Here is a 25,536-nt window from a genome sequence, read left to right on the forward strand (position 1 = left end):
CAAACACACACAAATGAATCAGAGCATTGTGGGGTTTTAAAAGCAGAACACAGGTTTATTTACAGTCAAGTTCTTATGGGCAGCTGAATAAATAAAAAGTTTGCCCTATATACTCTAATTCCCCTCTGCAGAAGGTGTCTGAGCAAAAGGCTAGGTTAGAGAGATGCCCATCACGGCAGCTGCCCCCAAACCTGGCCCCTCCAAAGAACACGCTTCCTTAGTAAAACTCGATCAGAAAGAAGAAAATAAAGTGCAAATAAAAAGGCGGTACAACGCTGGTGGCTTGTCTCGAGGGCCAGGTGATGTGTAAAGGTCTGGCTGGATAAAGTTATGCCAGCTAGCTCACACCCAGCCACATCATGGTTTTGGATGCTTACACAGAGCCAGAACACTGCTCCATAGCACAGAGAGGGCTCCAGCGCAGACAGGCATATTGCACGTGTGCTCAAAAAGGGGGCAAGTGGCCTGGAATTGCCAGCACCAAAACACTGGAGTTGGGATTTTAACCCCACTGCTTCCCCCGCCCGCCATGTTCTACTGACAGCCTCCAGGACAGGACGGATGAACAGAAAAAGGGACCAAACATCTATACTCTGGTACTGGAGTCACAGTATGACTACATTCCTTATCACAGCAGCACAGCAGAAGTTGAACTTCTCTCTCTTCACACTCGGTAACCAAATTGGCTGTGGAATTAAAAATTAAAAGTCCCCTATTTTGTGGTACCCAAGCTGTTGAAGGGCATTTTAACAAAATGGTGCAGAAGTCCTGAAGAACGGACAGTTTCCTGAAAGGCAGACGAAATGGATACAAGGAGTTCAGCTGACAGCGCTGGAGAACCCGCGTAAGGATCAGAGCAGCTCTGAACTGAGCTGATAACTCAAAGGCAGAGCTGTCAGAGCCATAGGAGATTCTCTTTAAAAGCTGTTCCAACACTTAACAGACTGCCTAGGACGTGTCCATATTTCAGGATTTTCACACCCCATGCCTAAACTAGGCCACAAGAACAGAACACAGGAGACAGGACAAGTCAGAATACACAGAACTTCTTTCCAACATTTCCAACTTAGAAGTGCTGTAGATACATTTGTGTGACAGGGTATTTGGCACAGCTGTCTGGTGAGGAATCCCACTAGTATCTTCAGCTCTGCTCAGTGCATAGATACTGCATGTAAAGGCATGACTAAGTAGCATTCTCCATCCAGATCAGCTACTCCCTTGCTGAGTCCGAATGCCACAGTGCGGTTACAGCCACGAGAAGTCTCTGACTCAGGCTCCTTCTCCATCGCTTCAGAGATTCCCATTGGAAAGCAAAGCCCATGCACTCACTAAAATACCCGCTCATGATGGATCTGGGCTCGGGTCTCCGTTCTGTTCAGCCACGGACCAGCACCGCCATACACACAGGCGCTGGACGCTCTGCCTCTCACCCTCCGTCCCGTCAAAATTCAGACCACAGCACAGCCTTGTTTCCTTTGTCCACACTGACCACATGGGCACCCGCTGGTGACCATGCGACGGCATTGATAGGAGAACTGAAACGGAAGCCAGGTATAAGTTTACAAAAAGCCAAATTGCACAACAGCACTTAACACGGGAATGAAATACTATAGTACTCTGGCTACAGAAGAACAAGCACTTCCATCCTCAGAAGACTCCTGTTTTTACAAGCCTAAGAGGGATATGATTTCATCAGAATATTTAAATATACTTTATTAGAATCACATGCCAATTTGAGAAGATGAACAAAAATAAATCTAGCCTTACTCCAATTTATAGATTACTGACATGAATCCACATGGACTCTGCATTAAGAAATTCATGCACACCAATATAAGTTGCAAAGCTGTAAGACTACAACTCTTTCATAGCTCAGCAAGACTCACAGCCCATATCCCCTCATCAGATCATCTGGCCAGCTCCCCCCTCACCTGTGATGCTTTGCAAGCGTCCTCTCCAATTTCCCAGTGAGCACATTCCAGACATAGAGGGCCCCATCAGCTGAACCAGCAGCTACATAGTTACCATCAGGGCTACAAGATCAGAGAAGCAGCAGCAGAGAGAACAGTTTTCTTCAAAGTTAGCAATTATTCACCACATGTCATTATTCCACCCTCAACTTCCTAAGCAAGCAATTTGTCATTAAATATTCTATAAAAAAGTTAAGCATCACCAGCTGTTAACACTAACAAGTTAAAGCACTTAAAAATCAAACTGTCTCAAACTTTCTGATGATATTTACAGATATGCTCTGTCCCTCATATAATCAGTCTTGATCAAGAATTGACTCTGGGCAAACCACAAACTCTGCCTCAGTTTTTTTACTTGTAAAATGGGGACAATACAACCAAGCATCTTGAAGCACTGTTACTTTTGCTGGGGAAAAGATTTATCAGAGGATATCTTGCTTATATCTGACCTTACCTGAACACAACTCTTGTCCAGTCAGAGCCACATTTAAATCCTTGGGCACTGAAAAGTTAGAATCAGATAACTGTAATTTAGTTTATAAGGAGATGGACTTCCAGGTTCTTACAAAAGAGCAAAATAAGTATTTGTACATTTGGGGGAATAAGCTCCAGTAGCCCTTTATCATAATGCATTTCTCATACACCTTCCATCAACCACATATGGAGAAATTCTTGCCTCTTAGGCCTAACGCTTCTAAGACAAGCTATCTTCTTTAGAGAGGCAAATGACATGATCCGCCAAGGCAGATCGATTTTGTTGAGACTGTAGAGAACCCTGCTACCCCCATAGGAAAAACACAAAAAACAAAAACAACAAAAAAGATAGAGTTGGAGACTGCCTTCTTCATGCAGATACTGCAAAAACCTCAAACACTGAGGACAACGGGCAGTCCAAAGTTCGGAAATCCAAAATGTTCTTGTGGGCCTCTGGAGAATATACTCACCTGAATGTCTGCTTGACAGCACTGACCCGTAGATCAATGATCTTCAGTAGATCATCACGAGAACAGGTCAGAAGCTCTGTTCGCTCTGAATTCAGGTCCAGAGCTGTGATCCTCCCAAACAGTTCTAGTTCTTTTACTATGCTTTCAGTCCTAAAGACAGAAAAAAGGAAAATCAGAAGTAAACCAAGGTCCAGGAGCCAGTCAATGCATCAAAACTTTGACTTGTCCCAATGCACAGGAACAGAAGAAAGAACTATTGTTTTGTTTTCACATTTTGAGATCTTGTTTGGGAAAGACTCACTTTGTGGATAATGTTTACAGCCAACAATCAGACGTTGTTTTCCTCACAGCCCCACCCTCTGAAAAACTAAACACTGTCTTGAAAGGCAAATACTGGCCAATATAAAATATCGACATTAAAGCAGTCTGTCTCTTCAGAAAAGGCATCCTAAAAACAATTCCCCCTCCCCGCTCTCAAAAAGACCACAAAGAAAACTGACCCAACAAATCAACTATCTAATAATTAAAGGCTTATTCACTGCCTTTCTTCTCAGACTCTTATAACAATCTCTCCAGTTTCCAAGCTCAGGAAGAAAAGTGTCCCAGTTCAGATTATCCTTGGACAGCAATTCCATAACCATTCCTACACTATAAACTCTCTCAAAATGGTTTTACCTGATGTCCCAGAAACGAATTTTCTTATCAAAATGTCCACTCATTACGCACTGCTCAGTACATACGATGTCATTGCAGCTAGATCCTGCAAACACTGTTTTTATACCTAAAAAGGATAAATCAATGGTGACACATGGGAATTCATACTGTACAAGCTGGTGAAAACAGTCAGAAAACAATCACAAGCCACACACATATTGTATTCGCTTACTGGCACACATATTGATACAGAGCAGTGCCCAAGAAGCGTAAGAGGGCAGACAGTGTCTTGGAATAATCCTGACTTAAGCCTTCAGCAACCCCTTTGCCCTTCTCAATCTCCTTTGCTTTATCTAATATCCCTTTAAATGCTCCCCGGACAGCTGCTTTACCTCCACTTCATATTTAGCCAGCCATAATTTGCAACAGTTAAGCAACAAGAAACTGCCTATATGACCTCTGTTTGTAGTTCAGGTATCAAGGTAACTTGGAATCCTGACTTCCCTCTCGAGGCCAATAGGTTGAAGAACTATCAACGGAACAAAAGCCAAGAAAATAAGGTAATTGTTTCTCCCAAAGAACCACCTAAAATCCTAGCATTACTTTCATTTGAGATGCAGAAGTTTTTGAGAAGTTTCCAAGAGACGTTTGCATCCAGCTCGAGGTTAAAAGGGCTGACCTGGCCCCAAGTTTTTAAGTGGAAGACCAAAACATCCACCCCACTGGCTGAAGAACAAAGAGAGCTCTCAGAACACAGCTGCCTATTAAATTAACAGTGCTTCCTGCATACACCATTTCTTATTGTTGCTTCAGGTAACAGGCAGAACGAATCAGGCCTGATTACCTGAACAGCAACAGAAAATAACACGGTTGCTGTTTTCTGCTTTTTTAGACTAGCAAGATGAAGTGATCTGGCTGATGTCAGACTTCCGTTTACATTCGCTAGCAAACACAGAAGTTGGATGGAAGACAGAATTTAGGTTTCCTTACAAACTTTGCTGCGGAGGTCCCAAAGCTTGAGGGTCCGGTCATGACTTCCCGAAACAATGCGCGCATTGTCCAACAAGAACTTGGCTGAGAGAACTTTACCGCTGTGACCTGTCAGGGTGTGCTGAGGAGAGAAGTAAATGGTATAAATGAACAGTTCAAGTTCCACCAGCTCCTTTCCTCATAGCTCACTAGCTCTGCTGTTCAGCAACTTATTAAAGGTAGTCTTAGAAACTGCAATTTGTACCTCTACTGCATTACTGGGAGGGAAAAAAAATCCATTATAGTTGAACAGAGATCAACCCTCCCAACAGTGCTAAGTACCACAGAGCTCAGCCAGTAGCTGGGAGACACATCACCCTCAGCTGCAGTTTCTCTAGCTACTCGTGAAGCCTGCAAGCTCTCTTCCACTACACTCCCTGCACCTGCTTTTCATAGAAGGATGTTAACTGCAACAGAGCCTTGCACACAAGCTGAGAAGGGGTTAATCAGGATGAAAATGGAAATGGTGCCTTCAGGTTTTTATAACGAACTCCTCTCAAGGATATGAAAGGGCATCTAGTCTCAACATCTTTAAGCCTGAAAGCTGAGACAACCACCTGTTCCAGAAAGACTTCCAAGAGCAGTTTTCACAACTGCTTTTGTTTGCATCCAGCACAGGGGACACTGTTAAGAATATGAACTGCACTCACTTCAAATTGCTGAATATTTGCATGCCAATCACAAAACAGATAATGCATGACTGAAGTATATAGTCACATCTTTTAATTCTCAAAGCATGATCAAATTACACAAAGCAATCTGGGCTTGGGAGATACAAAACCTGCCAAACATTTAAATTGGAAAGAAATGGGAGCAAAGTTTGAAAAACTGATACATACCACTGAAAATCTGAAAGAAAGCATCATCCAATAAAGACCCCTTGTTCTTAAGACAGGACATACAAACTCTAGAAAGGAGGATCTAAACTTTCCCTCTGCATCCTTTTTTTGCTCTTGCTGCACAGTCATTATATATTGATACTTGCATTTAAGTAGGGAGTTTGTGGTAAAGTTTACCATTACCTCAGCTTCACTGCTGCCTGCTCATGTGCAAGGAATGACAAGTCCACACCACACACACTCAAAACAAAGAATGCACTATTTTATCTCAGTGAACAGTGACTGCACTCACCCAAAGCTGGTAGTCAGCAGGGATACTGGAAAATTACAGGAAGATATTGTGAAGCCAGGTGGATGTTTGCAGAGATAACTTTTTGCACCGAGTAATTTATAGTCTGTTAAACTCTTATGCATTATAATTTACAACAAATAGTATGATTTGCAGGCCAAAAAAACCTGCAAAAGAACTGATACATTGCTTACTTTCCTAAATTAGCTGACATCTCCACACTGAGAATTACTCAGTGAATTAAAATTATAATTGACATGTGAAAGACCAAAAGGTTCAGATCATTCCAAGTAGCATCTTTCTAAACTAAAACTTTGAGGGAAAGTGTAGCTAGGAACAAGAATAAACAAAACCTCTGGGAAAGCTGAAAACTTGTCTTTTGGTAGATTACAGCTCTTCTTTAAACAGGAACTAAAGGAGTGGAGATGAATGCGAGTGCAAAGGAGGGAGGACAGGAGGAATCTTTTGCAAGATACTCAGAATAAATTCAAGCACTTTAAGGCCTGCCTGTTTTTTACAGCTAGGCCATGGACCACTTTTCAAAAATGCTACCCCTGACACAAAGAAAATCTTCCTGTCTGCTGCAAGCTCTGCTTCGACAGTCCTTAAAACAAGGGTATAACATCTAAGTAGTTCAAGAACCATAAGAAACACTTAACAGTTTCCACAGAAAGGGACGCAAAAGTTCATAGTATGAAAATATGATGTAACTGGAGTGTCCTACAAGGATATGCAAAGACCAACACAGCATTTTAGTCTTTTCTCTTGCATTGAAGACTCTTCAATTGTAAAGAAATAAAGACTGGGTTCACAAAAAGAATTGCTGAATGTGTTGCAGATCTGCATCTGTAAATATGCAGATTCCAAAATTACTAAACCTCCATTAGACTGGGGAATACAGGGCAGGAACAGCCTGACCATTGCTTTGCCTTCTTCAAGGGACTCACCCGTAATCGATTGTCATCAACCGTCCAGATTCTGCTGGCAAAATCATTTGAAGCTGCTAAGAGGTAAGAACCCTGTGAAAACAAGAATAATTTAAAACTACTTCTGTTAGTCATTATGCAGATTATTAAACTCAAAGTATTTCCAGGAAGTCAGTAAAGCCATATTAGTGCTATATTGCCAAGGGAAAAAGAAAGAAAAAACCAAAAACCCAACATACAAGTAAGGAATACTGGTGTAACAACTTTCAGTATGGCTATGCCTTTTTCTTCTCCCAAAACATGATGTCAATTTGTGGACTCATGACTACAGATAAAAGTAATAATAGTAAGCAGACCAGAATGCACCATTCTCCTTCGCTTTCTGCCCCCAGCTGCTGCAGTGAGGACTAGGTTTTAGTTCACACTCATCTGTTCTCTTTCTTTTTGATTCTCCACAGAAGGCCCCCACGGCACTGCTTAGGTGGGCCTGCCAGAGTAGAATTAGTAGAGTAGAATTAGTCCAATTCCTGTAATTTTCATGACAACTCAAACATTTTAAGTGAAGATTCCAAGAATGAGATCTGCTCAATGACAGGTGGATAGATCACAGCTTCAGGCTTAGAGCTCTTCCAAGTGACCCTTGATGGAGAATGCTCATCATAGGATTGATGCTCGTGCTCCTGTCCACCTCAAAAGACTTTTCTGAAGCAGAAACCAAAGCCCAGGCGCATCTCACCTCAAGCAGTTCTCACCTGAAATGCATTCAAGCAATCTGAAAAAATTCAGAACTAGTTTCTCCAGCAGATTAACAGCACTGATAAGTCTCTAACAAGATGGTCGGTGCCCAGATGAGGGATACTTTTGGCTGTGTATTAATAAAAGTCAGCACGTAAAATCACCAAACTGAAGAAATTGTTTCAGGCTTGCTCTACTTTCCATGCAGTAAGGCGTTGTTATGGCAGAGGTCTCAGCAGAAAAGTCAGATCACATGTCCAGATATAACAGACCAAGACCCCAAACTCCTTCAGGTAGGACTGTTGGATGTGGACTACAGTCATGTCTCCAGTACTTCAGGTTAACATGAACTGAACACATCACAAGCTGTCAGCAAGCACTCTGCCAACCACACCATTACTGTGCCATGACTGGGGAGAGACTGCTGGGAGCCAGGGTCATGGAAGTACAAGTCTCAGGATAATCAGACCTTTTACTATTCATCACAGACCTCGACAAAACACTTACAGGTATGAACCTCAGAAATATAAAAATCTCAGTGTGTTTGCTTCTGTTGCGCTCTTATGCCAGCTTCAGCGGGAAACTGAAGACTAATTTCTTACTTTAGACAAAACCTAATCTATTCTATCACAATTTTATCAAAATAGCCAATGCATAAATTGCATTTGATCTTCTGAATTTTGAAGCAAAGACAATGAAATGCGGTACAGACTGCAGCATACCAAATAAGGATCTTTTTGTAGAACTTCAAACTATTTGCAGCTACTCTCCTAAGAACTGAGTTAAAATATTTAGGTAGCTTTTCAAAGTGTCAAGATGGCAACTGGCAGCAGAGCACAACACAATTCAATTCTTTTATCTCCAATTACAAACAATAGATATTGTACAGATACTCACAGCACTATCAAATTCTATGCTTGTAATCCCAGCATTGCTACCAGAGAGGGAACCTTTGGGCTCACACCTATCTGCACAGAAAAAGACAAACAAAACTTAAGTAATAGATTAGAACAGACGCTAACATGAAGTGAACTATAATTGGAGTTCATTTAATACCCCAACATACCCCAACGCAAAAACGTTTACCTCCGAAGACTTCCCAAAGCTTAACCCTCCGGTCCATGCCTCCTGTTGCTAGTAACCGGGAGCCAGGGCTGAACTGTACTGCGTTCACCTCCCCATCATGTGCATCCTGAGGAGCAGGAGGAACAGAACAGCCACCCAAAATGGAATTAGCATAAACCCCAAAACCGCAGATTAGAAAGCTACAGAATTTAAAGACTAGACTACACAGAACCACAGCTGTAGGTCTTTCAGCAGTACCTAGGAAACAAAGCCAGAGTGAAACTCTGCTATTGTTGATGCTCCATAAACAGAGCAAGACAACTGATCCTTATCTTAAGAAGAAACAGAAAGCATATAAAAGAAAACATTAGCAAGACTCAGCAGTGCTAACAGACTGCCAGAGGCCTTAGAATGGTTCTTAAGTTTAGCCTTTGTAAGTTAAGGCGTTTAGTTTTAAGTTAGACCAGAAAAAAGTTAAGGGAAGAAGAGGACAGAAAAAAGTAATAGGTGGTATGCTGTAGAAGGAAATCAACTTTTCGTTTCCTCATCTAGAGCCAGCCATGGAACGAGATCCAAACAGTTCATGCAACCACAGAACACCAAAGTCAGGCTTAAGTTAAGGAAGCCTGCTTCAAAACAGTATAACAAATCAAGCACATTCTTTTGTTTTACTGGAGATAATGCAGCTTTACTTTGGTGATTAAGTACTAAAAGAAAAGCTGTGACTTGGAATGGCAGTTCTCTGACAGGAAACTCAGGCTTAAGCCATGATTCCTACCTGCAGGAGCAGTGACACCCCTAGTCTCTCTCAGCTTCATGTTTTGAAGCTTGGGCTGACAACTTATTACTGAATTTTAATGTTTTAAAACTTATGAAAACTTCAGTATCAAGATTCCTTCTTTTTTTTTCCTGTTAAATTCGCAGCTTTATACTTCTTACAGATTTTTTTCCATGTATCACATTCTTAACTCATTTGCCACATTCCTTGTTAAGCATTTTCAGCAAAGTGTTTTTTGAGATCAGGTGGTTTGGTTTTTTTGGTTTTTTTTGGTTTTTTTTTTTTTTGGATACTTGTATTCTTCTGGAACTTGTTCCTTGAACCTGGTTTCCCAGATCATATATAGAGGTCAACATTTCAAATCCAATCTTCCTGCAAGTGCAGATGAGCCATTCTGAACAAATGTGGTCAAAACTCCCTCCTAGAAGCTGCATCCTGGCTGAAGTCACAGCCTTCTCCTCCTCCCCAAACCAGTTCTAGTCTCACCTCCTCGGAGAGGAGCCTGTACTGCCCGCTGGGATCCCGGCCTCCCGGCACCTGCCGGACCCCTGCTCCACTGTCCACCTGGGCTAGATGCAGGAACTAAACCGTAACACAGATGATCGCCAGCAGGAACACACACATTAACATGAAATGGGCAGGAAGTCCTCCTTCAAATATTGCAGCGCTAGTCAAACATCACCTCTGTCCTGCTGCAGTCTGACAGCCTTATCAACTGCCCATGTTCCTGCTCCAAGATGGGGAACTGGAATGGGGCAGCATCCCCATATTGCCAAGACCATGGGTTAAGACGGTCTACTGTGTTTTCAGGTGATATTATAGGTGATCAGCAGAATGGTCAAAACAGCACATCTCACATGCTTCTGGAAACCCCTACATACATGGCTTTGCATTACCTTGCATGACAAAATTACCCAAGATTTGTATCTATCAACCAGCTGTGCTTGCCAAATATAGCTGGAGACGGAGAGGGGTTGTACCATGGTACCGCAACCACGAACACCTCCCGTGAAGCTCCCCATTCGAGCCAGCTCCAGGCTGTTGCTGAGGCTATGGCCCTATTTTCACTGAGGGTAACACTGCTACTCCCCCACCCCAAGACTGACTTCCACTGAAGATAACAGGGCAGGCTAGGCTGCCTCTAGGCTGCAGCCAGCCACAGTATGGTCACTCTATTATTCTGGAGGAGGAAGACAAGAGGGGAAAAAAACCCAGCCAGAATTACAGTCAGGATAGCTACAAAGCTCACAGCAGTTTACACCCATGCTAGCACTGGAGAAAGCTCTTCATTCTTTGCTTGAGAATTTGGAGTTAGAGGAATGTTCAAATAAGTAGTTGCTTTACAAGACACATTTACCACACTATCTTCAATTTCAAAAGGAAAAACCCTTCACAGAAATTTAAGTTTGGCCTTGTGAAGCCAAAACAACACATAAAGGAGGTCTCAGCTTGAAAACTTTAGATCACACACAACAAATGAAGACACTCCAGTACCGCGAGCTCCTCTTAAGCAATTCTGTTGGATGACATTCAGTGCCACAACTCCCTTCACTGTGGAGAACTGGAACCGAATTAATCCCAAACTGTCAGCAGTCTCTTCCTCCATCACAGCTCTGCTACAGCATGACAGAACAGGGACTGCTGGGAGCCAAGAGGGTAATGGAGTGTAATTCCCCTGTGCCCTCAGACCTTTTACTAATCATCATCGACCTCAGTAAGATACACATCAACTACAGACAGAACACACAACCACAGCCGGGGGAGCACTGGCTCCAAGAAACATTCAGGCTAAGGATTAAATGGGCTGAACTACGCTACCAAATCAAGAATTCCTTCTTGTCTGGCACCGTTAATTGAAACAGTTTCAGCAGATCAATTAGCAACTGCTTTCCAAAATAAACCTAGGATTTGCTTCCTCCAAAGACAGTAAAGGGCAGCAGAAATGAGAATTCCTTTCATACTTACAAAAACACACATAGCAGTAGTGGGCACCCTCACTTCTCTACTGGAACCTGGATGTGGCTCTGCATTATCCTGGGGAGCAGGGAATGAGGACAAAGAACGTCTCCTGAGTTGAGACAGAAAAGAAAAATATTTAAGAAACAGAAGTGAACACTACTTCTCTCAAGTGATAGGTACAGATCTGGATGAACTCAACTACACGACAGAGTGATAAAAATGGGAGTTTTTACATTCTTTTCTCCCTCCTTTCAAGAAGTAGATTCATCATATTGCCCTGCATTCACTTGTGGCTTTAAATATTCCACAGTATTCCAGCTTAAGTTATCAGAACTGACTACTGACCTCAATTTTGAGCAGTCATCTTTTTTCTAATATGAAAGAGAAACAAGGGAGTGATTGCAGCTGAGTTTTGGAGAGACTGCAACTCCATCGTTGTGTCTAGGGAGACTGAACACCACTGCAGCACTACACTCCGGGCAGCAAAACGCTCTGCTCGACTGCATCATTTAAGCAAAGGCCATCCAACTAATGCAGAGCTTGACTTGGAAGGACTGGCTCCGCTCTGGATATTAAGCACAGACCCCACATACTTATTTTAAATAACGCTACTAAAGGAGCAAAGTGCAGCGGAAAATGAGAACAAAACTCATGTTTGTTCACTGCATCTCTAACTGCAGAAAGTTTCTAGCCAGTGTTACCAATATCTGAAATCTAATCAGGATAATGCAGCTGGGTTGCATGTTACTTCAATCGAATACATTCACATGCTGGACTAAGAGCAGATAACGTTTTCACCTGGCAGCATCAGAAGATTGATGTCCCAAAAGGGGAGACTCAGACAGACTGGAGGGAAAGGTCAGAGGTCAGCACACGGCAAGATGGAAGAAACAGGAAGTTGAGGAGAAGAACAAAAAAGAAAAAAAAAAAAGAAGAGCAGAAGCTAGAAGAAAGGCTGAAATTATTTGTTTGTATTCCCTGCACCACCAAGATTCTGGTGTACATTGAAACCGATACACAAAACAAAGAGGTGAAAGTGTTCTAACCTACCCAAAGATATTAGTGATAGAGTCCAGAAGGCCTCCAGCTGGCTGGGAGAGTCGCTTACTAAAGGAGGGGAGGACAGGTTTAAACCTTGTGAATAGCTTCTCCAAACAAAGATCAACACAAACACAGTTCATAGCAGCAAGCCTCTGGGAAGACTCCCTCCCCTGCAGACCCAGTCCCAAGACAGAAAACACCAAAGAAAGGCATCAGTACAAAAGTCACCAGTAACTACAACTCAGAACATAATTTTCAAGTGAAATTTCTTGTTTCCCCTGAACCTCCAAGCCCCAAAATTACTCATTTCAGAGGTAACAGTTTGCCAGGTCTGAAGTTTCAAACAAATTAATCCTTGCTCTCATAATTACCTCTTACCTTTCCACTCACTGCTATTTTACAGAAAGAAGAAATTGCATTTAAGGCTAGGTGAAGATACTTTCAGTATTGTCCATTAAATCCAAAAATGCAAGTACTTGCAAAGTCATGTTGATAGCTTGTATAGTTACAGAGATGTATTAAACACACACTGCAAAATCCATTTTATTGTCTTAAAAAAAACCCCTTTAACTCTACTTTTAAGATTAGATATAGAATTTCAGGCAGTAGCTTGATTTAATTTAAACAGAACACAGATTAAAAACAGAGCAAATCTAGAAAGGGGTAACAGAGAACACAGCAGGTAATATAAACCTTACAATGCTCTGGCAGGAGTACCGAACCGTGTTCCAGCTAAAGGCAAGTAAATATTGTAAGTAACATCCCCAATATTGTTCCTTCACTTGTTCCAACACCTTCATCCCCCTCGCTCTTCCTCAATGCTACGGTACAAAACCATCCGAGTCTACAAACCTGGACGTCCGGCTGACAGTTCGCAGTGGAGATGTTTCCTCAGCTGTGTCAGAGGTTTCATCTGCAAGCACTTCAATATCATCATCCCTGCTGAAGTGAGAGAAAATGCCTCTTTTTCAACCAGCCAAACAGAACTTTTTATGGAGAGTACCCACTGATGGCTCTGAACTGAACTGAAGCTGCTGTTCCAGGATTTGTCAGTGTTCACCCCCAACCCACACCTAGGTTTCTTAACTGTACTGATGTGCAGGTGCATCCCAGATAACAAAATGAGCATTGAGCTAGCTGTTGCTGCCAGAGACACCGCTTTCAATAGATTGTCTGTAAACCAGAGTGTGCAACACCTAAGTTCACATCTTTTGTTTAAAGACTGACCAGAACTGTGAGGATCCAATGCTTACACTATAAATTAATCCAGCTAAACTGCTCGGCTTATGCCAAAAGGTTTTTCCCCATTAGTCATCATGGGCCCCGACAGTCTGGCATTTTTCCTTCAAGTAGTGTTGATTTTGCAAGTAAACACACTTGCGTCTGTAAACATGCTTTGTCAGCATGATGCCATTTTGATTGATCAGGAAGTTTAAATTCAGCATTAATAGTAAGAATAATCCAATTCCTGCCATGAAAGACATCACACAGGATTAAACCAGCTGCAACAGAGCATTTTTAATCTGACATTTCAAAATACATTTGCACATAAAATTCTAAAATTTTGGAGGACGGTATGCATGAAAAGGCTACAGAAAAATCTATACTACGACCAAAAGTAGCAGGCTGGTATCTCTAAAATGCTAGCAAGTTTAACTGCTGAGACGACTTCTTTTTTAATACAGAGTTTAAGCTTTTAAAATTCTGTGAAGCAAAAGAACTTTCCAGGTTAACGTAACGTAATTTTGAAGTGGCTAAACCCCGGGACATACTTCTTGAAATGCTGCAGTTTTGCCTTTTAGTAAGCAGTGTACTTGTACAACAATACAAATCCTGTAAAATAATAAAATCAAAAAGAAAGGATCAAAAACATCTGTGAAGCAGAGTTTGAGTAATTTACAGAAGCAATTCTTTTTCAGAATTTTTTTTTTTTTTTAACAGGCTTCTTCCAAACTTCAGTGTCTCAAATCAAATGATTTATGAAACTCAGACCATCACCACCGCCACCACCAGAGAAAGTAAGAACATTCAAGCTGCTGTACCACAGCTACTTCTGAGCTCAGCTCTAAAATAGGAAGGTCTCACTTTGAGTAACGCGGAGGAAGAATCTTAGCAGAAAAAGTGGCCATAAATATACTACCTGTGGGTTTCCTCATTCAGTGCGGTAATATTTACTGAAGAATTTAACATTTAGACTATTCCACACATATTTACATCAAACACTGTGGACAAAAGGGAGGAAAAGGTGGAGGGAAATCCCTATTCTTATGAACTGGAAAGATTGTCCATTGGCCTGGGATAGAGAGGCCAGTAGTAAACTTGCCATGGAAAGTCACACTTCAGTAAGCTAAGGGAATGGAAGTTTTTAAGTATTTCTTAAAAAGCTGCAAACCAAACTGGACTAACTAGTTGTACTGTTATTGTACACTCTCAGTTTTCCCTCCAAATGCAAAAAGGCTCTCCCACGCTCCCCTTACATACGCCCTTCCTATCCCAGACTTTTGCACAGCCTCTCTTCCAGAGCACATATATTGTTCTTATCATGTGCAAGGACATGCAGTACAGAGATTACATGATTCTAATACAGAGACAATGAATAGGAAGAAAATGTCTGCATGCTGCTCTGCCACTGTATTTTGAAGACTCTTTCAGTTTTCTAGTAACAGCATACCAGCTTAGTTATTCTGGATTTGCCTAACACAAGTTCTCATAACCTCATCAACCTGGTAAAAAGTATATATACCATCAACTATTCATTTCAGCCAGCTGATTTAGAGAGAAGACCAGTCAGGAATAAATACAGAAGTCAATATCAATGCAGCTGTTGAAAAAGACAACAGAGTAGAAATGCTTCTCTGGCTTGCTGAGAAACGTAACTCCACATCCATCTTGTTTTTTTTTTTTTACAGTGTAAAACCATTTCAGTATGGAAGCAATCAATACATTTTCACCCTTTTCAAGTGAATCAGTACCTGTTCCTACAGAAAATCCTAACACACAGTTATGTGTAGCCTAACATTTAAAAATGTAGGCCTCTCCGGAGCATATTACTCTGTGATGAAAGTTATTTGGAAGGCTAAAGGCACTGCATAACAAATGTTTTTCTGCTGAGATATGAATATAAATTCACTGTATGAAGCATTCTTAGGGCTTTCAGTCCAAGTATCTATTTTTAGACATAACATAGCTTCCTCTTCTAGAAGTTCAAGTAAGGAGCGTTACTGCACATTTTTGACTTTACACCAAAGTTTAAGCACTCCTCTACATCACCAAATCTAGAAATAATGAAGATGCCATTTATCATGCATCTCCATAAAACCAAAGCATGAAGTGATGATGGAGAAGGGCTCTATAAATCAAGATTGCTTACGGTTCAACAGGCAGCGGTTCTTTGGCAGCTTCTGCTAGCTCCTTCTGCAGCCTGGCTTGTCGTCTCCTAAGAAAAGGAAATGAGGTTATTTTCAGAAATCTTCCTTAATCCTACTCCAAAGATTACCCTGCACAGTTCTGATGGGCTTCATATTTCCAAAACTGAACAACTGCCATAAATTTATCCTGGTCTTCCAGATACTTGGTGCAGAAGAGGCATTTTATTACTGTGAATAGCTAAGGACAGAACTAATAGTCCAGTGACACAGTAAGACAAAGCACAACTACGGCATACCTGCAGTGCATCAGCTCTCTATGACCCACATGAAAACATATTTGTTCAGAGCAAATACTTGCACGAACTTGCAAAAATAACGGTTACATTAGTGAAGCTAATACAAAAATACCACCTACAGTGAGACTTGTCTTATAGTTCTTATTCTCTCAGTACTGCTAGCTGTTAAGTTGAGGGAATTCAGATGAATAAGACAATTTATTTGCTCTTACACATAGCGCATTCTCAAGACAGTGCCTCAATTCCGCAAAACACTAAAAACGCCCTTAAATTGGTTAAAAAAGATAAAACTAGGAGAAACAAGATACAACATGGACAAGAGAAGTCCAAACTTAATACCAGCAGAAAAAGTGTCTGATCTATGATCTTTAGACCACAGTTCACTGTTGCTCAAGAAACTAAAAACACATTTTATTCATTTAAAAGACAAGAATGTTTTCACAAAGCATTTGCCTGGGCTGGCCAGAGGAAGGAACACAGAGTTCTGAAGTCTTTTTATGTTGTGCAAGAATCAAAACAGTGTCTGAGATCACAGCTGATTCTGGTTTTTATCATATGCATTTGTAAGTAAGAAAGAAATGTCAGGAAGTACCTTGTCAAATAGATGATATCAGTCTCACCTTGAATCCTTTTCATTTTCTGCATTCAAACGATTGGCTTCTTGTGCCTTCTCTGCCATCCAGCGTGAGACCAGCTCCTGGTTATCTTCAGTAGTTTTCCTCAGTTTTTCTTCCAGGGCATTGAAGGTGATCTGGAGAGCATCATATTCATCTTTCAGTGTCTGATTAGCTCGCTCAAGATCTTGCAGCTTGCTACGCAATTCCTGGCACTCTGTTTCCAGCTCAGAGATCTTTTGCAAATATTCTGCAATCCTGGAAGAACATCACAATTAAAAAAAAAAAAGGCCAAAAACAAACAAACAAAAACACACACAATGAGCCCTTCCTTTGGGACCTACACTATCTTTTTTTGTGCTATTTGTATAATGTCTAACAAAGGGGTTTTTAGCCCACGGGTAGGACTCCTAGAGAATATCGTAATACAAATAAACAACCCAACCAAAAGTCTAGGTCTCATACCACCCACACAGAAGAAACTGTTCCTACTCACTTAGCTTCATTCATCTGCATCTCTTTGTCTTTCTGCTGCATTTGGTTATTCAGATCAATTACAGACTGCGCCAACTAGGGAGGGAAGAGAATTACATTAAGAAACACAGGGATGTCAGCTGGACAACAAACAGACTGATCTATGCTCTGACTGGGAGCCACTCGAACACTACAAGCAAGAGCATCTACACGAAAGAACTGGTGCTCACTTTTCGGCCTAACCCCATAGCGCTTTCAGCCTTTGCTCGTGCTAGTTTGCCTTGTCTATTCATATCTAGCAACGGTCTTGCAAAATAAAAAAGCCAAATTAAACCACACACAACCACCCGCCTTCTCACTCCCACTTTGCTCATTCAAAATCTTTCCGATGCAGAATTGGTGCTCATGGGCAGCACTGTGAACTGTATCAGTTTCTTCTCCCCATAATCATTACAGTAAAAACATCCATGAAATACAAAATTAAGCACTTCCTAAAAACCTTGCTATGCTGACAATGCGTATTCTTATCTCCTGGCTGTCAGTTTGAACCAGCCACCTCTGGCTTATTTTAATCATCAACACGGGTTGCTTGAAAAGGCTGTACCTTTCATTTTATGTACAGTCTTTTTAAGCAACCCGTGTTGATGATTAAAATGATGAATAAACTTGGTAAATTTTTGCAGAGGACCGCATATGAACCATACAGAACATGAGAGGGCTTTCTAACCTCGCCACGTTTCTTATGCAGCTCTGTCAGCTCCTCTTGATGCTTTATCTTCAGCTGGGCCAGCTCCTGCAACTGAGCATCATTCCATGTGCCATCATGTCCTGGACTGGAGTTGGGAAGAAGGAAGAAGCGATTTCAAACCTGAATCCAATTCTTTCTGTGCCTTTGACCAGTTAGTCTCAGAACAGCATCTTCCTAAGATTTTCTATACTACATCAAGCACACAGCTCATTCATAATGAACTAAACCATAGAACTGTCTGACAGCCAGCTCCACCACAACACACTTCTCACCGGCCAAGAAGCCATTATATAGTAGTAAAAAAAGAAATTTACAGAGGACATAATTCACACTTTCGTACATTTCTAAAACATAACTCAAATTCAAATGAAAGATAACTAGTCTTTGGTTAAATATACACCAAGACAAGCAAGTTTTAAAAATAAACTCTCCAAATACTGGAAGAATTGCAAGCGTTTTACCAACTTAAATTTGTTTTGCAGGGAGCTGGTGGACCTTGGAGATGCTGAATATCTGGAGGCAGCATAATGGGAATCAGAGTCCTACTCCCAGTCCCTTGGGCTTACAGCCCAAGACGTTACGATCATATCTCCTTCATTCCAATCTCTCTCATTTACGTTCTGGCCTCTCGCGGTGTGAAGGTTTGAGGGTTTTTTTTAAATTGTTTTCTAATACAGTGGCATCACATTATCCCAAATTTCTAGAAACCAGAAGAACATACATAACATTCCCCCAACAAGTACAGTTTTAATGTGTATCATTCATGTTTTTGAAAGCACGCAGACAGCACCAGAGGCTAGTTTTTAAACAAGTGTACGTGCGTGTGTACACACACACACACTCACAATATATAAAACACATGCACATACACTTCAAGGAAATTAGAAACTTTGTTTTAAATTACAGTTTTCCAAAAAATAATTCTGTTAGTCACTATTGTATCAGGTAAACATGACTAGGAAATTGCAAGAAACTTTCTACAGTGGGAAACAGTTAATCTGTTCAGAAGCTGAAAGGTCTCCTAGTGATACATGGGAAGTGGTACCAATAATTGAGCATGTCTTAACACCCTCCCACCTCATAAACCAATGTTATACTAGAAGACAGAGCATTTCCAGAAAACTACATGTTCAAACAGGTGTAAAAAGCCAAGTTCTGTAGTAATATCCAATGCATCCTATATTATACGCGTATGTCTAAAACCAGAACTAGATATTCCCCCTAGTCCTTAAAGTAAGCAAAAATCTTTCTTCCTCAGCTACCCAGGATTAGGGGATTCATTCCAGTTCAACAAGTTTTGTCATATCTGATGACAATATCAGAGTTTGGTTTAAAGTTTACTTTTAAAATGCTCTTTTTGTTTGTATGCATTTCTGCTCATCCTCCTCTACTCCCAGATGTCTCTTGGAGTAGGTGTTCAACCAGAATGAGATTTCTGTCAGCTAAAGGTGATTCGAGACAACTGCAGTCATTGGAAAACTTCTAAATACTTCCAGACGGGGGTTAACTCCAGCCTGCAGCGCAGTGCTAACTCAGGAGATCCCATCCTACTTACTGAAGTTCTGCCTGCAATTCCTACAAGATCAGGAATTATTCATTCCTTACTAGAAATAGTTCACAGCAGCCTTAACCATACTGGTATGTTCTGCCTACAAATTAGACACACACACACAGTGCTGCATTATATTATCACAGAGAGCTTCAACAGAGGAAGCAACTCCTACAGAAGAAGTTGGCAGTTCTGAGTGACTGTCCTGCCTCTACTTCAGTAACACCAAGAGCAGAAGCCAACAGTACTTTACTTGTTGGGATTTACACGCTGTCCAGGCAAAGAGCACACTATCAGCCTACCATGGATTCAAATGCCAACACAATAAGCAACATGACCACCGCCTGTAGCACTAGAGTGCTATTCCCAGCTTAGAAAGGAAGCGTCTTGGCAACCCCCTGCTAAAAGCAGGCTGTAAAATTACACAGTGAAAACACTCATACTTCACAACCTCCATTTTCTCCACTCTCCCAATTCTAAATGATAACCTAGTCTCCAGATTGAAACTAAAGAGACAGTCTCTCCCTGTGCTGGAGTGTTACGAGATCAGGTAACTTCAAAAGCCAGATCAAAATCATTAGGTACTAACAGCAGACAAACATAACGAGCGTTACAAGGCAAACATGTCAGACTATTGTACAGAAGTGTAGGCTGGTCCATCTCCACACCCAGAGGCTGTGATAAACTACTTTCTGTCCAAAACTTTCTCCAAGATCCTTCTCCACTGTATACCGTAAACGGATTGCAACTTCACCATATGTTTAGAGCTATTTATAATCTATTTTTACTTTTTAGTTCACTAGATTTCCCAGTCTGTTTGTCTCCAAGTTGTTGCAGTAACCTAGACGCTGTCTGCATAACGTATCAATCAAGCCTGTGGGTTACAGCGTGCGCGGCAGACAGCTGACTGCCAGAAGAGGAATTTTGGGTACCTGATCTCATGTCTGCTTTGCATGTCATATTTCTCTGCTTGCAGCTTATCAGCCAGCACTGCATGCAGGTCCGACTTCTCTAGTAGCTTGTTATCTGAAAAGGCAGTAAGGGCAATTAAGAAAACAGCCAAAAGGCAAAACCAGATTCCCACTTTTTTTTTTGATCCAGCCAAAGTTTTAGTGTGTTTTAATTATTCTGGCACAACAAAACATTAGGCAAGCCTCTACCACAGTAACGCGCGCGCCTCCGATATCAACAGACTGAGGCAGCCCTCCACTGTAACTGCACGGACTCCTCCGAAACCCAGAGGCGGTGTGGCTCTGGTCCCTCAAAAATTCAGCAGAGAGGCTGCCCTTGCTGAGGCGCACTGACACCTGCGAGGAGGCTCAGCTCAGAGACCAAGCCCTTCACGGCCCCCCCGCCCCGGGGAGCACCAGGCCGCAGGGCCCGCCCGGGGCCTGCTTGCTGCTTCCCAGGAGCCACGACGGCGCCGCCGGGCGCGACCCCCGCTCCCTCGCAGCCGCGGGACGGGCGAAGCGACAGCGGGAGGCGAGCGGGAGCCGCCGCGCGGTCCCAGGGGCGCCGCTGCCCCCGGCGCGGCCGAGCGCGGCCCGCGGGACCGGAGGGGAAAGGAAAGCACGTGCGAGCGAGGGCGCGCGGCGCGGCCCCGGCCCGGCTCCCGGGAGGCCCCGCGCGGGGGGGGCGGTTTCACAGCGCCTCCGCCAGGAGGGCCCGGGGGGCGGGCGGGGGGGAGGGGGGGAGCGGCGCTCACACTGCAGGATGATCTCCTCGAAGGCCTGCCGCTGCAGCCGGTCCCGCCGCCGCAGCTCCGCCGCGATGTGCCGCTTCCAGGCGGGGAACCCGGCGGCGCGCAGCCCCGCCGCCATCGCCGAGGCGAGCGGGAGCGCCGGGAGACGGCAGCGGCGGGAGGGGGAAGGGGGGCAGCGGCGGGGGGGGGAAGGGGGGCGGCGGCGGGGCGCGTCCGCTCAGCGCCGGGCTCCCGCCGGCCCGGCCCGCAGCCCCCGCGCCGCGCCCGCCATGGCCGCCTTGTGTCACGGGGCCCTCGCAGCCGCCGCGGCGCGCCGCAAAGGCGACAGCGGCTGCCCGCGCCGCTGCCTCGCGCCGCCGCCGCCCGCCCCCCGCGCCGGGCAGCGCCGCGAGGAGGCCTGGCCGCACGCGCAACTCCGCTCCAGCCGTCAGGCGGCCGCGCCGGGCAGCCCTACGGGGAGTGGGGGAAGGGAAGGGGGCCTCGCCGCGGCGCCGCTTGGGGCGCGGTCCCGGAAGGCGGGAGGCGCGTTGCCGCCATCTTAGGAGCGTCGCGGGACCGCGCCGCCATCTTGAGAGGGGCTCCCCCCCAAGCGCTGCGAGCGGCGCATGCGCAGAGCCTCCCGCGCCGTGGCGGTGAGCGCCACAGTTTGCGTCACCCAAATCGGAGAAATGGGCGGGTTTTGTAAAATCGCGTCTAAAAAAATGAATTACGGGTTAGAAACCCCCGTAACTGAACGGGGGTCCTGGCCTGGGGCGCCGCCCCCGCAGCGCCGCGCCGAGGAGGGCACCCACGGCCCAGCACGGAGGCGGCGGCCCGGCTGCGCCCGTTGAGGCCTCCCCGGTTCGGGCAGCGGTGCCCAAATCCCGGCCCCCTCGGGGCTGCACCGCTCCCCTTCCTCCTTCGTGTTAACATGGATGAACAGTCCTAAAACGAATGCAGCCAGCTAGGTACTGCATAGCCCGGAATAGGAGACGAGACCTACAACGCTGTTTTTGTTGGGTTTGGGGTAATTTTTGCCGCGTCTCCAAGCCCACCTCCGGCTCCTGCTGTGCACAAAGAGCGGCTCAGTCCTGAGGCCGCGGGTCAGGGGGGCCGAGGCGACGTGTGGCTTCGGGGCTTTCGAATGCGATGGCTTGGCAAAGTTATTGGGACATGGAGTAAAGTGTAAAGGCAGCCTTCACTGAACGAACACATCCTGTTCACAGTCGTGAAGAAACCACACGTTTTCAGGCAAATGTAAAAAAAAGTGAAGTCTTGCTGCATTGCTTGACTTTTAACCATTTAGCTTTCAAAGTAATGTGTTAGGAAACCACATCATTGTAACTTAATTTGCAACCGTGCAGGATTTGTAAAGCTTTTTGTTGCGGACTATCCTAAATTGTTTTGCTTTCGAGTACATGAGTGGGGATGCAATTATTAAATTGTAACAAAATGAAATAGGTGCTTCACTAGATTATGACACTGAGGGAGGGAGCACTGCTGGCTGAGCTACTAATAGTTCATCCACAGCTCTGCCTCGCCCCGTACACGCTGCATACACAAGGTATGCCTGTGCTCTGCAAAACTAATTTGGTCAAGTGTGAATGCACAGCCTACTTTTTTTCTCTGTTTATAAATCACAGAGCCAAATTAGATGTTTAAAAATGTAAAACTGCTTGTAATTGCAAACTTAAGTCCTAATTCTACCGATATAGTTACTGGACTCCTGAAGGGTGGTGCTGATGAGGGAAATTCACCCTTTCAGAGCTTCTTCTCTACGTGTGTGTCTTAATCCTCTTCAGAAAAGGAGGAAACCAGACATGGAATATGAGAAAAAAAATACAGAAAGACAGGGATCAGACTCGATTACTTCTCTCCTGAGGCTTGTACCTTGGCCTTAATATATTATCAGCCCCAAAGGCTCTCACCGCCTACATGAGTATATAGTTTTTTCCCTTTCCACTTTGAATTGCCAACCACCTGCTTTCTTTCAGCCTCCCCAACAAGAAAGAAATGTCCCCTTTCCTACCACAATAATATTTAGCGGCAAGCAAATGCCCCAAGACTCTGTAAATGTCCCTCTATGTTTTTCCTAATCCAACTAAATGATGTGCTCCCAACAGCCTGCAAACAGTTTCTCTCTCACCCCAGCATCACAACTGTGAATATCCCTTAAGAAGATACATGTTAGACTCTAAGGAGCTTACACTTCCTCTTAAAAAAAATTCTAGCCAAATCAAGGTCCACTTCTTTCTCTTGAGGGGGGAAACAGGTTAAGTTTGCCTCTGTTTCAGAGAATTCTTCAGCCCATCATCGAGAGTGGGCCTTTCTCACTAAAACTGTGAGAGAAAATAATTGTCCACTATTTCTTTCAGCAGGACACACTAGGAAAAGGAATCAGTGTGAGCAGAAATGGTATAAAGCATAGGATGAATTACTGGAAACACTGTATATGTTTTACTTTTTAAAATGACAACTAGACTGTTCCAAGGGAAGGTTTTCAGTTAATTGTCATCTGTATATGTGTGAATCTTAGAAGAATCACAATATGTTAAAATGTTTGCCTTTCTGTAATCCGCGATTTCCGTAGTAGGCAGGACATCCTGGTTTTTTTACAATACCTGCTAACACTGCTTTTTGCACTCCAAGCACAAAGTTCCTCTTTCTTTTTAAATGCAGCTTAAGCTTCTGGCAGCCTCTCCAATTATACATGCCTGCTCCCTGTCATCATAGTCTTGCTTTCCTTTTATATTAACATGGGTTACGCAATGAAATATCCTGTTTGCACTGAAGGTGGCTTTCTCTGTTTCAAGGGCCTTTCTGCTACCATAATCATTAAGATCCACCAATTTCCTCAATAGCCTAATTGAGGAATAAAAATTTAAGACAATTAACAAATCTCATAATTTTTGGAAAACTCATTCTGCGGTGAAAAGTAAAAACTATACCTTTGATGAGACTGTGTTGTATTCTACATCCATAGAGGCTGTCTCTTTGCTTCCCATACAAACCCTACTGTGGGTTTGGTACTTATGCATCCGTGAGAAAATAGGCAAAGGAGGAAAAACCCTTTTTGGCAGATACAAAATAGAGGGAAACACAGGGAGGCAATTTCAGATGTCGAGAGCTGCAAAGGAAGAGATACTTGCACCAAGAATGCAAGATTGCAGGGAGACACAGAAAAGGCTAATACCAAAACAGCTATTGGTCTCCTTGCCAGTACGGTCTGTTCTTTACCAGATGACAGGTACCATTAAACGCCTGTTGGATAGGCTCACAATGGAGCCAGGCAGAAGATTCAAATGCGTACAGTACTAAGACCATCACAGGCTCTCTGATAAAAAGAAAAATTGCCGGGACTGCGTCCTTCTGCACCCAGGTGTGCCTCTTTGCAAGGCAGGGCCATGCCACATGTTCACCAGCACTGGTTTAATAGACGTTTCAGTCTATAGACCCTACCTGTATTCTGTGAGGTTAAGAAACAGATTAAACCTCTCTGGGGCACAGTGTCTTTCTAAAGATGTAATCTTACCCCCAGATTACAACAGTTGCTGTATTTAATTATTACAGGGAGATGGAGAAGAAGCAATATCTAAATGCAGCCTAGCACTGTGTTAGATCAGCCAGCAAGTGCCACTCGAAAAGGGAAGTGCATGCTGCAGCTGGTGTTCGGAAGGATTTCGCTGCGTCTCTTTGCGCCCGCCTTGGTGCGAGCGCAGCCCTCCCAGGAGGCACCGCACACCGTGCGTGTTCCCGCAGCGCTTCTGACTCCTACCCCGGTGGCAGACTTCACTCTCTCACGTGCTAGAAAAGGGCATCCCAGCTCTTGGAGGAGATAAGCACTTAAAACAGCGATAGGGAAGTACTGACCCTGCGCACTGAAGAATGCCCCAAACGCCTCTCTGTGCTGCAAATAAGCCCTATTCCTACAGCTGGTCCTGTTCAGCAGTTTCATTACTGAACTAGAAGGCGGAATAGCAAGTGTGCCTGGTAGCTTGCGGATGTTGCAAATTGAAGACTGCAAGTATGTTGGGGGGCAGCTTTCTCGTTCAAAATGCTCTTGACAAAGGGGATGCTGCTGTTCAACAGTGACGGGTGCAAGCTACTTCTCAGGCGGGAATAACTGAGCACACAAATACAAAATCTACCATGTACTGTCAGGAAAAAGGCAGACCTCATCTAATAGAGAGACGCTGTAGTCAGCAGAGACGTGAAATGATCCTTCCCCTTTAATCGGCAAGGGCAAGGCTTCTGCTGGAGACATGTCCAGCTTTAGCTGGCACGCTTCAAGAAAGATGTAGGAAAACTAGACAGTGTTGACAGTGGGTTAGCAGGAATGACCATATGCTCTGTCAGAAAAGGAAGACAATAACCTAAGCTTTTTGTTCATGGGGGACAAGACAAGACTAAAAGGGTTTATAATTCAGCAAAAAATGCGTATTAGACGTTAGGAAAAGCTGCTAAGGCTAGCGAAGCTGTAGAACAGGCTGCTTGAGGCCGATGAGAAAGTCCAGCGCTGGAGGTGTATACCGCAGTGAGCAAGAGCGTTCTTCTGCAAAGAATGTGAGCTTATCCGT

General features: G+C 43.7%; 1 protein-coding gene and 2 non-coding genes across 9 annotated transcripts; all 3 read right to left on the reverse strand.

The window, feature by feature from the left end:
* Positions 1–26: 26 nt before the first annotated feature.
* Positions 27–21,455, reverse strand: ATG16L1 (autophagy related 16 like 1). 7 transcript variants are annotated; one of them, XM_064517003.1, is made up of 19 exons: positions 20,984–21,455; positions 20,211–20,304; positions 17,709–17,814; positions 17,004–17,077; positions 16,514–16,765; positions 15,600–15,665; positions 13,082–13,168; positions 12,239–12,295; positions 11,987–12,034; positions 11,195–11,297; positions 8,473–8,578; positions 8,284–8,354; positions 6,673–6,744; positions 4,559–4,679; positions 3,590–3,695; positions 2,915–3,064; positions 2,425–2,472; positions 1,932–2,033; positions 27–1,535 (listed from the first exon to the last, which is right to left on the reverse strand). In XM_064517003.1, the coding sequence occupies exons 1-19, from the start codon at positions 21,096–21,098 to the stop codon at positions 1,442–1,444; spliced, it is 1,872 nt and encodes a 623-aa protein (XP_064373073.1). In that variant the 5' UTR covers positions 21,099–21,455; the 3' UTR covers positions 27–1,441. The 7 variants fall into 7 exon arrangements, with proteins under 7 accessions (XP_064373073.1, XP_064373072.1, XP_025965415.2 ...); XM_064517002.1 differs by having other exon boundaries at positions 13,082–13,171; XM_026109630.2 differs by lacking the exon at positions 20,984–21,455 and adding an exon at positions 20,439–20,901 and having other exon boundaries at positions 13,082–13,171.
* Positions 7,615–7,877, reverse strand: LOC112988944 (small Cajal body-specific RNA 6). The gene has a single exon (XR_003260661.1). It is a non-coding gene; the product is annotated as a small Cajal body-specific RNA 6 (non-coding RNA).
* Positions 10,670–10,940, reverse strand: LOC112988943 (small Cajal body-specific RNA 6). The gene has a single exon (XR_003260660.1). It is a non-coding gene; the product is annotated as a small Cajal body-specific RNA 6 (non-coding RNA).
* Positions 21,456–25,536: the final 4,081 nt, after the last annotated feature.

The sequence above is a fragment of the Dromaius novaehollandiae genome, chromosome 9, assembly GCF_036370855.1.
Source record: "Dromaius novaehollandiae isolate bDroNov1 chromosome 9, bDroNov1.hap1, whole genome shotgun sequence".
Classification (NCBI taxonomy): domain Eukaryota; kingdom Metazoa; phylum Chordata; class Aves; order Casuariiformes; family Dromaiidae; genus Dromaius; species Dromaius novaehollandiae.